The sequence below is a fragment of the Pungitius pungitius genome, chromosome 15 (assembly GCF_949316345.1).
Source record: "Pungitius pungitius chromosome 15, fPunPun2.1, whole genome shotgun sequence".
Lineage (NCBI taxonomy): Eukaryota > Metazoa > Chordata > Actinopteri > Perciformes > Gasterosteidae > Pungitius > Pungitius pungitius.
This window is the reverse complement of record NC_084914.1, coordinates 3,344,516-3,357,497: the sequence shown is the minus strand read 5'-3', so window position 1 is coordinate 3,357,497 and position 12,982 is coordinate 3,344,516. Positions and strand designations below refer to the sequence as shown.

Below are 12,982 nucleotides of genomic sequence, written 5' to 3'. Positions count from 1 at the left end.
AACTTCTGTTCAGGGGGCATTTAGATAAACAACTTTTTCCTTTTTTTGTCTCTTTTTTTTTTTTTTGCGAGGTGGCCAGGGAGCCATCAGACGCCGCCCCGCGCCTAAATACCAGCTGGACATTAGAATAATGGCTGAGATATATTTCGGGAGGGGGGAGGAGACAAAAGAGGTCTAGGATGTCTAATTTATTTCCAAAACTTGGCATAAAATCTTCTTTTATTCATTTCACAATGTTTATTTATCGATTAGCCCTTAGTGAATTTGAGAAACGAGAGAAAACGAGCTGTCTTTACTGGAAAAATGTATATTTATTCAATTAAATAAAGGGAACAGTCTTTTATAAATGAACCTTGTTTGATACTTGAATATTAAGATGGGTTTGTTTAGTAGAATCTAAAATTCTATAAAAATGAAAAATATCTTCTTCTTTTTTTTTTTTTTACAAATACATGACCTTTCAAATGAAAGAATAAAAAAATGCTTAATCGGTAGAATAAAAAAGGATTCTGCCGGCAAATTTCGGGAGCAATCCTCCGTCTGATGGAGGTTCCTGGATTCAAAAATCTTGAAGTCAACTGCGATTTCAGATATAACAGCCTCACAGCTCCCCCGACGGCCAAGCAAAGTGTTTGTGCCTTTTGCCAAAGAGTACTTTTATAGAGGAGCGTATTGGCATCTTATCACTTCTCCGAGACAGAGATGCTTCAATAAAAGAACACAGCTCACAGAATCCTTAACAGACAATTAGGAGCCTGGCTAGCCGCTATCGCTTCAATGATTTGTTGCGATGGCATAACTACAGGGGAAACTTGTTATTGGACGCAGTTAGCAAGAGTCCCATAAAAGAGTCAGATGGTGACACCTTCGCCGCGGTGATTTAGGAATCTTGTAATCGCTTTCCAAAGTCACCCTCGGAGCCCTCCCTCTAAATTGAGTTCGTCTGGAGACGGTAGACACGCAGAAAGGCGCCCGAGTCCAGATTTGTTTCTTCCGGGCATCAAAGAGCCAATTTCTGTTTTTTTGACCAAATTTCTGGTGCTTTTTGGTTCGCGAGTCGCATGAAAGGCGCCCGGATGATGTGCTGCTTTTGTTTGTGAATTCGATCCAATCGGCATCACCAAAAATATCCGGGCAAATTGAATTATTACCGTGCGCATGGGATAATAATAATAGAAATAATGAAACCCGTCCGCTGGCAGCTCTCCAGTCGGCCAAACCACTCTGTGAATTCTGTCATGAACGTGTTTCTTTTCAAACCTGTCTAATTTAGGGGGGACAGGTGTTTGGGGAGAAAGAAGTTCCAGCCCCGGTGTAACAATGAGCGGAGTAATCCCTGCTCATTGTTCCTGCCCAAGGAGGCCCTTTCATGGAGGAGGTTGCATAAATGCTACCAGGTGGTCTGCAATTTGGAGAAACGTAGTAACCGTTCCAGCTAATCCCCCCCCCCCCTCTCTCCCTCCCTCCCTCCCTCCCCCACCCTTACCACAACCCCCCCCCCCCCTACCCCCCCACCGTCACAAAAGGCAGGACTCCAGTGCCACGGGGCTCTCCGGGGGGGCCCAGAAGCAAAAGTTTACCTCGAACACACAGCGTCTGAAAAGGAGTCAGGGACTCGAGCCGTGATTCCTAATCAGATTGCGCTGAAGTGAACAGCTCGCACGGCAGCTGTAGTTTTCCCAGGGTTAATTACCTTTCACTGCTCCCTCTAAATGAGTCAGCTGTTCCTGTCATTAAACAAGTCCACTCTATCTGTGCTCCTCTGTCCTCCACGCGCGCACACGCACACACACACACGCTGTAACACATGCACATATAGCAAGGCGCACCTTTGTTCTTCCTTCCGTTATCTTTGATGTACTGGATAAGGCGATCATTCCAAAAGCTCATTTGGATGTTCGAGCCATTTTGATCACTTTGCGTATCAGTCAGAGGCCTCTGAGAGGAAGGCTGCTTGCGTTTCCCTTCAAGCTACTGATGTTAATGCAGATAGAAAGGCGGAATTCCCAATACACCTCTCCCCTACCATGTTGCAAGCAAAAGAGGACCAATCTGTCAAGGTCTCGTTCTGAAGAGCCCATTTAGTGCTAATTGAGAGTGTATATAGGAAGCAGACACGTTCACATATGCGCACACAAACGCAGACACACACACACACACACACACACGCACACGCATGTGCAAGACAAACAGAGAGTCCGGCTCTGATATAGTTGTGCCGTCATCAATTCCGAACAATCTGTCTGCTTAACTGAGCTCGGAGGCTTAGGATGTTGGGGAGAGTTTTAAGTGATTTTTTGCCACTGTATGGTGAAATCCCTCGGCCACCTGGATTACAAACTCTAGTCCTTTAACTGGTGCCAGTATAAATCCGTGTTAACTCGGATTTACCTCTGGCATATGAATTCTCAATCTGCGTAAGCTTTGTTTGGAATGAGTCGAACATAAGTATTCCACGCGACAAGGGCGCCCGGTGGTGATGTTCCTCCTCGCCGCCGCCATCGCCACCATCGCCGCCATCGCCGCCATCGCCGCCATCGGCTGTCAGGATGAACTGCAGGAGCCTCGCCGCGGCGTTTTTTTTTTTTTTTGCGCCCTCAGAGTTGCGAGGCCCCACCCTGGCGGAGCCTCTTTTTTTTTTCTTCCCGAGACCAGGTGGGAAGCGCTGTGAAATCCAGGTAACCACGGGCGACGGGCATAAAACTCAGAAGGCCGCGTGACGCGTTGGAGGCTTTCAATCGGGTTTTTCCTGGTACCGAGACATCGCTCCGGCTCATTGTCAGACGAGTGGTTATTTGCTCAGTTGTTCAAACACGAGCCCTGATCGGCCACCAAAGTGATCCCGATAAAATAGAATATGGCATGAGCAGCCGGGAGGATCTAAATTAAGTATTATCCAATATCCATAATATCTCTCACACTCTCCCTCTCTCACACACACACACACACACAGAAAGCTGCACACTTCTGGGCTAGCGGAGTTAAGCCAGACTATTTTGTACTTAAAAGGTTAGCAGGGCTGTTTTGTGAGTTTGATCCGTGCTTGCCAAATCAGCAGATGGTCCATGAATATGATTATATGCATCAATAAAAGGAGTAATCTTTAACAAAATGTAAATTTGACTTAAGTCCAGGGTTTAATATTCGCGATGGACTTTAACCCAGTTTCCAGCCCCGACAGCGGAGCATGATAAGCTAATGCACTTAAAGGTCTGTTACCAGTGCCGAGATTTAAAAAAAAAAAAAAGAAAGGGGAAGGTGCAACGTATCTGTGCGCACAATGTGCATGTTTTTGTGTCGGGAACAACAGCGACCGACTCTCGGAGTGAGCATCCCGAGGAGCTCAGGCATCGGTTCAATGTGCTTAACAAGAGCCTCTCTTGTGCTGTCGTGCCTCTCTCTCTCTCTCTCTCTCTCTCTCTCTCTCTCTCTCTGTTATGCCTTTCATTGCTTTTTCTTTAAAGATAAATCCTTGGAGAACACGTAGTCGAGCGTTTTAGCCAAAGATCGACAACAGTAACCCTTTTACACCATTAACCAAATGCAGGCGCACACAAAACACCGTTTTCACACAATCAAGAAGTTCAAGTGGCTTCGCGGAGAGAGAGAGAGAGAGAGAGAGAGAGAGAGAGAGATGGAGATAAAAGTTTCAGCGGCGGATGGAGAAGGTGAAGAAGCGCTGATCGTCTTTTCTAGGGGAAGCGACCCCCCCCCCCCCCCCCCCTCCTTTTTCGATGGCTCTACTCATCCGAGCCCCCGAGGCTCACACACAGCGCAGCGCAGCCTCGCGCAGACACAAACAGCATCACTTGTCTCCCGCATCCAAACGCGCCCCGTGTCAACATGTCCGACGGGGCAGAAGCGCCGGCTCGACTTACCGAGACCCTTCTCGCCTTTGTTTTGCATCTCATGGTGACACCGTGGGAGGAGACGGAGCAGAAGGACATCGAGGTGGGGTACCGGGTAGTCCAGAGTCCCTCTGCCGAGAGAGTATGTGTGTGTGTGTGTGTGTGTGTGTGTGTGCGTGTGTGTGTGTGTGTGCAGGGACACAATGATATTCATCCAAAAACGCTAAGCTTTTTTCTTTTTTTTCTTTTTTTTTTTGCCTTTGTGTCATTCACTTAACAACCAATCTCATTAGCTGCCGGGCTACAATGGGCTGAATTATTTTCTGTGTAAATACACCACATGGTGATCCTCAAGGTAAGACCTCTGAAGGTCTTTTTAATCACATAAAAGATAGATTCACCCCAGAAGCAACAAAAAAAAAAAAAAACACAAGAGAAAATCAATGGGTGGGACAGACTGCTCCGAAAAACAATTGAATGAAACAGTAATTTAGAGTCATTCTAATTGAGAAATGAGATTTATATTCCTCAGGGTCCAGAGTGAAGAGAGTGTAAATGTCTAATTATGTGACTGTAATTAATATAGCATGGTGATGTATACACTTTGACTTGATGATGACACTCATATGTAATGGGTAATATAAGAAAGGCTGCTCCTACTCAACCTCTTAAAGGAGCTAAATTACACAACAACAGCGAATAAAACTGCTTTCAGAATCCTTTGCTAACACATCTCTCGCTGCAGTTCCCCCGAATTCATGTAAAAATGTAACTATTGTGAGCACTTGAAGTCATGACAGCTGTCTATAAGCATCAGGGACGTGTCTATTGGCCAACTTGACCCTTGTTAGGAAACAAAACAAATACAAAAAAAAAAGAAAAAAAGAAAAGAATACTGCAGCCTGGGACTGCCGAGCCGGGTCACTGGAGATTTTCCAGACAAACGGCGCACAGGGGAGAGGGGGGAGGGGGGGGGGGGGGGGGGGGAAGAATAAAAAGGACAGGCTCAGAATCTCATTTTAACAGACCGCACACAATCTGGGCTCCCACAGAACTATCTCTGCCTGACCGCTTTCTATTTATCCCTTATCAGTGTTTACCAACCGCTAGTTTTCTTTCATTCACACTGTGAGGCAGTTCTCTTACTATCAGTCAACAGCTGACACCGTGGAACAGCCTCAAAGGCAAGAGGAAGGGATCAAAACTAAACCAAAGCTGTTTAAACAATACAACAGAGGAAATAAATTCATAAATCCTAATTCTTCCCAACCCACAAGGGTATGAGCAGATCCTTTATAGTTAGGCCAACAAACAAAACCACAGCCAATGAGGTACGTTACAATCAAGGTAAATTCTGAAAAATGTATTTTTAACAGAGGAAAAGGCGGAATAAAATCCCATGTAATATTAACCGGGAGCATTTCATAGTCAAAGAAATGTAATATTCACTGAAATGTTGTTTTTTTGTGTTATGTTATATTTTGTTTTCAGCAAAATCCCACCTGTTTTAGCCTTGTTCATATTTTTTGGATGATAAAGTAGAAAGTAGAACCAAGCTAGCAAATATAAATTAAATTATTGAACCAATTTATATTATAATCATTTAAATGTCTATTTATAGATTGACTGGTTATGATCAGTCCAGGAGGATGACATTTAATTCTACATACTTAGTATACATTATAATATCTCAGTTATAACAGAAGTCACATTGAAGGTATACAATATTTCTAGTAATATTCTAGTATATATTTTGAATGTAACAAATTCTGGAAAATGTGTGTATAGTTTTACAATTCAAACAAAATTAGAGGCTACATGGGAAGATTATTTAAAACATGTTTCTAAGACCTAAAAAGAGAGAAATCCATTTGAAATATATATCACATTATTGCTTTACATTTTTGTTCCCAGGAGGACACTAAAACAGCACTGTTTCTCTGGAATACTGTTAAAAGTTAAGTAATTAATTACATTTATCCTTGCACCAGCTGCTCTACAGCAGATGGATCGTTTCTGAGACCTTTTTGAATTAAACCCACATAATTCATTTCCCTGGATTAACTAACTGAAGTTTGAGTAGGGCAAAAAAAACATAAAAAAACAAAACAGGTAACCCGATAAGCAATATACTGATGAGTCCTGGGCTTTTTCATTCGAGTTTGTCTTTCACATCGTGAGCCACCGTCGGCAGTTTAGTCGTAATTAAAACCAGCTACAGGGGGGGGGGGGGGGGGGGGGTGATGGGGCTGATGGGGGTTGGGGGGGTCAGAAGCCTTCAGAGACACAATCACTTCTGTCTCTTTGCTAAATCGACGAAAACAGAAGGACGTTCCTCCTTCAGAGGAAAGTTTCTGGTGGGCACCATGGACAGCTCCTGGAGGCGAGCGCAGGTTTCGTTGTGTAGCAACCCGGCGTCACCCGGTGCTCTGAGGCAGGGAGGAACGACGCCTCGGACTTATCACTGCCAGAGCACGCACCCCCCTCCCCCCCCCGCCCCCCCTCCAACACACACACACACCCCTATACCCCCCCCCCCCCCCCCGGCTGTGGCCTGTGCGGCCTCGGTAATTAAAAAACCCCGCTCGCAGCTCCCGGCGTCTGTGACCCGCCAAACTTTTCCCAGGGACCATCGAGATGGGACACAGTGACGCGTCGCTGCTTGAGACGGAGCTGATGGAGTCGTGATTTGAAAAGGGGGGGGGGGGGGGTCTGACAGGCCGCGTTTAGATTTATTGTAAACACACAAAAAAAAAAAGATTTAACACGTTTATCACAGTGTATAATGAGTATAAAGTGAAAGACATGGGGAATATATACGTAAACATTTATATTCTCTTACTTTCTATATTATTTACTTTCACGTGTTGAAAATAATAAGTTGTGATAATATCAGGACTGTAAACTTTGGCTGAATGTCAGCTCCTGCTTGAAAAGCAAAATCACACCTTGTTTAACAGTCATCAACATAAAGTTAGGTCATAAAGCAGAGTCTGAGCCTAGTTACTAGTAAATGATGAACTTTTGTAACCAGCCTCCGTCCTCCTGAATCAACAGTCGCTCTGGAGACCGTCGAGTGCTTCGGTCCCTCTGGGTCCCTCAAAGGTTCACCCTCTAAAACCCAATCATTCACCTGTAGACCGCCTCACTCTCAGACCACATTTAGCATTAGCGTTTTGATTTATTTTTTTTTACCCTCCACCCCGAAAGCCACGGTGGAAACAGTGACAGGGGATCAGGACGACCTGCTTTGGGGTCCTCCCGACGAATCAGCACAAATCCAAGACCCCACAAAGTTCAACACAAAAGCGGATGAGCACACAACATCAATTCCAAATCGCAGCCGGCCGCCAGAACAGGTCGCAATAAAAAAAAATGTAAAAAAAACAGCAGCGGCGTTATTGGAACGCGGAGCCGGCGTTTAAGTGCATTCGGCTCAGCGGTCTTGTGTGTACAGCTGTCACTGTCAAAGCCAGAGGCGACCCGACGATGCTTTGTCTGCGCACACAATACCAACATGTGCTCGTCTAAGACAAGCTTTATTCTCCGCACAAACGCTGGGACTTTAATCTAGGTGGACCGTATCTCGTGCTATCTGGCTGATCAAAAATAGGTCATGCCTCTCAAAACACAGTTTTGAGCCATTTAATCTCCTCTCAAACTGTCTGAAACCTGGACAGAAGCCGCGCTTCGCTCCCCCGGCTAAGAATTTAAGAACACCCGATTTGTATCCAGCAAACAATGTTCACCGCCAGTGCAATATGTTGCACACAGTTTTGAAAGCACAGTGCTATTTCACATAATCTCGTAAAACCCACTGAACACAAGTTTTAGCAAGCTGAGTAAATCTCAGCCTAAATCTAAAGCAAGTGGTTCACATTACAGCGTTTTAACAGCGAGCCAAAAAAAAAAAACACACACAGAGTATCAGGGATGACAAAACGCTGACCAAAACTGACAGCATCTTAAATTCAAAAAGAAAAAAAGAAAAGAAAAAGAACTTTGACACCCACCTAGTTCTGTGATCCCAAAAGTTTGATTTCCTCCCAGTCTCTTGATAGCCGAGCCGGTGCTGTGGCTTTGAAAGGTAGTCCCCAGGAATATGACATACTGTGCCTTTGACAGCCTCGAGATAAGCACCTGCGTTCGGGTCCCTTTTTACGTCACACCTCCCCATTCACAGCCCTTCAACATGATGCACATTTGCACATCAACAGCCACCAACCCCCCCCTCCTCCCCTCCTCACTCTCCTCCCTCCCTCCCTCCCTCCGCCTCCTCCCCTCCTCACTCTCCTCCCTCCCTCCCTCCCTCCGCCTCCTCCTCGCTCTACTCCCACATCCGCAAAAAAAAAACAACACACAAACAGGCACACAAGAAGGCAGATGCGCGCACTAGCCTCCGCTCGTGCACTTCGCACAGACAACACAGATTTGTGCGCGCTGAGCGGAGACGCAACGTACATGCGGGAGAAAAAGAGAAAAAAAAAAAAACACGTGCACGCACTCACAGGTGATGTATTCCTTTCTTTTTTTTCCTTTGGCTGCGTCCTCCAGCTTTATTCGTTCGAATATCGATCCCCATTCAGAGAAAAACAAGAAAAACTTTCTCTTGCTTTGTCATAAGACCGGGGGAGGGGGGGGGGGGGGGCATATGCCCTCCCCAGCTCCTCATACATCACTCATCATGCAAATGAGAGGGAATGTCACTCCTCAGCAGCAGATGGCCAGGGATGATAACAATGGCTCAACAGACCAGTTTCAATGTCTGCGACTTTATCGCTACGGCAACAACAAAAATAGATGATATGAAATCCTTGTCTGTTAATTTGATTTCTCCCCCCCCCCCCCCCTTGTTTCTTTTTTTTTTTAATTCTTTTTTTTTTTTTATGTTCGTACCTGTCAGTCTGTTTCATTTCTCCCGGACCATTTGAATGTAAAAGCTTTGTCCGGGCTTCTCTGTGACAAGACGTCTGGCTATCAGTGAAAGGCAGAGACCTGGAAATGATTCGGGGTGACTGCGGAAGGCTGCTGCCTAGCAGTTATTCAAGTAATTAGGTGTAATTCCTCCCCGAAGGCCATGTTAGCCTCCTGAGTTAGCTCATGCGTTCGACAGGCCCGGATAGAGACGGTGGGGGGAAGAATGAAAGAAGAAAGGGGCCCCGAGAAATCTCACATGCAGCTTTTCAAACAACCCCGCCCGCCCCTCCCCCCACACTCCACCCCCCCCCCCCCCCCCCCCCCTCCAGCCAAAGTGATGTCACCCCTGCGTCCTGCTGACTCCTGTTCATACAAGCCCCCGCAGCAGAGAGTAAACAGTGGAAGCGTTTAGCAAACAGGGCCAGATTACAATGACAAAGGCAACCACACTTCTGGGTGGAGCCTGGGGCGAGAGGGTAGGGGGCGGCGGGGTGGTAGTGGTGGTGGTGGTGGTGGGGGCAGAAGGGGGGGGGGGGGGGGCGGTGGCGGAGGGGATGGTGCGGCTCAGGGTTTAAAATAAGTGATACCCAAGAGGGGCCCCCCCCGCCCCCTCGAGATCCAAGCGTAGCTCTTCCCCAGCTGATGGTAGGGGGCCACCCAAAGATGCCTCTCCGTAGCCCCCCCGTCCCCCGGGGACCGACGTGTGAACACAATATGTGATAATAATGTATCATCGGCTCTTTTTTCTGCGATTGGTGCGTCCCGGTTATGCAAGGCTGGGGACTTGAGGAGGGAGAAAATCATTACTTAAGGTTTGGCAGTTGATCATCACCTTGTTTAATGCCTCATTTGAAAGTCTAATTCCTGACTGTCTTCGAGAGCCAATTCGTGGTACACTGTGAGAGAGACGTACAAAAGAGACTCGACCTGCCCCGCTTTCCCCTCTTTTCTCCCCCCCTCCCCCCCCCCCCCCCCCCCCCACCCCGTTTGTGGCTGATAATCGCACAAACGTATGGACGTAAGGAATCCTCTATCTGCGCATCTCATCAAATAACGTGCTCTTTGTTCGCGTATTGCGGACAAATCTCGCCCCTGCGAGGACACGACACGCTTGTTTTCGAGGGACGATTGTTTTTCGTGTCCTGAAGGAAAAACTGAAAAGAATCAAACTCGTGTAAAGCAATCAGCAGCATATTGAGGAGGACTACGCTGCACCGCCGTCACAAAATGCAACATTTTATTTTGGCCCTAACATCTGTTTTAAAAAAAATAAATAAAAAAAAGAGTGTTAGTGAGAGAGAGAGGGGTGGGGGTGGGGGGGGGGGGAGAGACCTCGTTCAGAGCCGGCATCAAACACAAACTAGTGTTTTGTCAAGCTATTTCATCAACTGGAAATGTGGGCATAGCTGGAGAGAGCTGATGGAGAAATGAAAGAGGAGTGGGTTGGACAAAATTACATGTCAAACAAGGGTTCACGTTTAAAAAGTCCTGCTCATATTTGTAGAAAGTGTTTGATTGCATTTAGAAAAGGTATTACAATGGGTCACATCTGTGTCTAAAAGCTTTTTGCATTCTGCCGCAAATGACGTAAGCAAAGTGAAGGGTGGCAGCACCCCGTTGTTTTGAGCACTATACCTTCCTCCTGTGAAACCTACACAAACACGTCTAACTGAATTCTTCTAATGCACTGCGAGATCAGAATGTCAGCAGCGAAACTTCAACAGACCCCCCCGAAACCCCTCTTCCTCCCTCACCCCGCCCCGGTGATTTCGACAAAGCAAAGCGGTTAATTTGGGATGGCAGCCCGAACACCCAAAAAACAATGCATGTTCACACTGTGCCATTGAATGTGATGCATGTGTAAAAAAGAAAAAAAACATCTATATTAAACTGTGGTTAATTTCAGCTCTGGCGCTTTAAGCCCGGTCCTGAAACGACACCAACGCTTCTTGGTGGTACTGAACCCTTATTGTGCAACCACTTGATGCCGCTTGTTCATCACACAAAGTCACATAAAAGGACTGAATTACAATGTTTTAAAAAAAATAACATTTGCATATGCAAATAGGAGGAACCAAACATAAGTACATGTTGTTGATATGGCTCCAGGATGTAGAACTATCTTTATGTTAATGTCAGCAGACAGGGAATATTCTTTTGAAAATACAGTACATTTTTCATGGGGATCATTATCTACACTGCATGTCACTGTGTCTCAGTTAAAAGAAATGATTAGATTACTTCCCAGCAATCCCCTTTGGGGCGATTTGTGTGTGACTGTGGGCAACCTTACAATATGTTCATTCAGTGTCCTTTGAAGACACTTCAATGACATTTCAAAAGGTTTTATGGACAAATATAGGATGTCTTCTTTCTCTGCCTTGAACTGACGCCTTGCGGAGCCCGGGCTCTGTTATATTTGAGTCTTTAGTCCAGATTTCACTGAATGTTTCTCTCATGGGGTATAAAATTCTTTGGTTGTCCTCAAAAACTAATAGAATTACTTAAGTGGCCAAAGACACAGTTCAACGAGATGTGAGAGATGACCAAACACGGAGATTTCTGTATAACAGAATGAATGGTATAAAAGTTTCCAGCGGTTCCAGAAAAACTTTTGATTAAATGTCACATTTTAAACAAGATTTGATTGTTGTAGGTACAAAAGCAGGTGAAAATGGTCCACCAATGAAAAGCCTCGGTCATTAGAGGTCAGTACCAGGTCCTTCCGCGTGAACTCGGCAAACTGCCCGAAATTCAGTGGTTAAAAGATAAATCACAGTTAATGAAAGCTGTAAACTGTGCACATGGAATTAAAGGTTCAGTCTTGCACATCAGGGGGATCCAAACAAATATTGATTGAATTGAATCTAGTCTCTTGATGTTGCTGCATGTCCGAACTGAAAGCCATTAGTGGTCACTGCTGCTTCCTGGCGTTTACGGCCCTCACACGAGAGCACCCAAGAAGTCAACGCATGACCGGTCAGCTGATTTCTGGCTTTTGTAGTTCACACGCCGTGGGCTCATTGTGTCGTGTCATTGAGAGGTTAGGTCCAGATCCGCGCGTCCCCGGGGGGGTCCCCGGCCCATCTTTTCTACTCAGGCAGGGCGGACAATAAAGCAGGCACGCCCACACTCGGCCAGATAAGAGCTTGGATGTTGAGCCAGAAACGAGCATCCAAACAATGGTAACAGGTGTGTAAAACGCGTGCTTTGATAATGACCTCGGTGGCCGTAATAGCATGTCTAGACACAAGTGACGGGAGGCCTCTCTGTCTAGGCCCCCACGGGTCCCGTGGGTGCTGCAGAGCAGGAACCCGAAGGCGTGCACATTGGTTGGTTTGTCATTAAAAGAGCATTATGTGAGATGATGTAGCAAACGCTTTCGTTCTTTTTCTTTCTCCATGACACCGCGTGAGAGGCAACAGGAAAGTTAAGTCTGCCACTCAACAGGACCTCCCCCCCCACCCCCCCCCCCCCCCCCACACACACACACACACACACACACACACCCTCCCGGCTTTAAAATATTTGTTGGGTAGTTTGCATAATGCGCTAAAATCATCTTGAGTATTCAGAGATATGCACTTGAATAAATAGGAAAAAAACCTCCATTAATGTGGATGGCTTGCAATGTTTGATTGCACCAGACACAAGAAGCTTGCTGACATGAACTAAAATGCAAATGTCTTCGGAGCAAAACAAAGAAATTGATTATGAAGTTAGTTTCTTCAGCACAAGTAGCTGGCTTTGAGTGATTAATGGGGGTGGGTCATTGATTTCCTTTTGTTTTGATCTTGGTTAACTTTCCGCAGACACAATTATAATTTATTTCCAAACAATAAATCCAATCTAGCTTGAGCAAATTAAATTTCCCTGTGGCCTCTTCTGGGTCATTTGACATCTGAAATGGATTGTTATCAAAAGGCATTGCATGTAAATGTAAGTTTTTTTGTTGTTGTTGTTTTGCGTTTGTTAGATTTCTGATTGGACATTGTTTCTCTGAGCATATTAGAAGGTGAGCACCTCCTCCGATTAAAAAGAGACGTTGGTGTGAGATATGCACGACCCGTTGGCCGCCGTCCCGAAGGGTTAATACCCCCCCCCCCCCCCCCCTCCGGGTGAGACATCCATCTACGGCCAGGCGACGTCGCCTGCAACGCGACAGAATGGTGTGTATTTGTTTATTTCCCCACACTGGCTTTGCTAAAGGTTGGTGA

At 45.9% G+C, this 12,982-nt stretch overlaps 1 protein-coding gene across 7 annotated transcripts in view; it reads right to left on the bottom strand.

The window, feature by feature from the left end:
• Nucleotides 1-12,982, bottom strand: part of st18 (ST18 C2H2C-type zinc finger transcription factor) — a 39,188-nt gene that overhangs the window by 21,981 nt on the left and 4,225 nt on the right. The window contains exon 1 of one of the 7 annotated variants that reach the window (XM_037457398.2): nucleotides 7,862-8,072. The exons of 5 other annotated variants lie outside the window; for them this stretch is intronic. Coding sequence is in view for 1 of the 2 variants with exons in the window: in XM_037457395.2 (XP_037313292.2) it covers nucleotides 3,879-4,062 (184 nt within the window). In the remaining variant the exon portion in view is untranslated. Of the gene's footprint in view, nucleotides 1-3,878; nucleotides 4,750-7,861; nucleotides 8,073-12,982 lie in introns of those variants that run through there. One more of the 7 variants, XM_037457395.2, reaches the window with a different exon arrangement.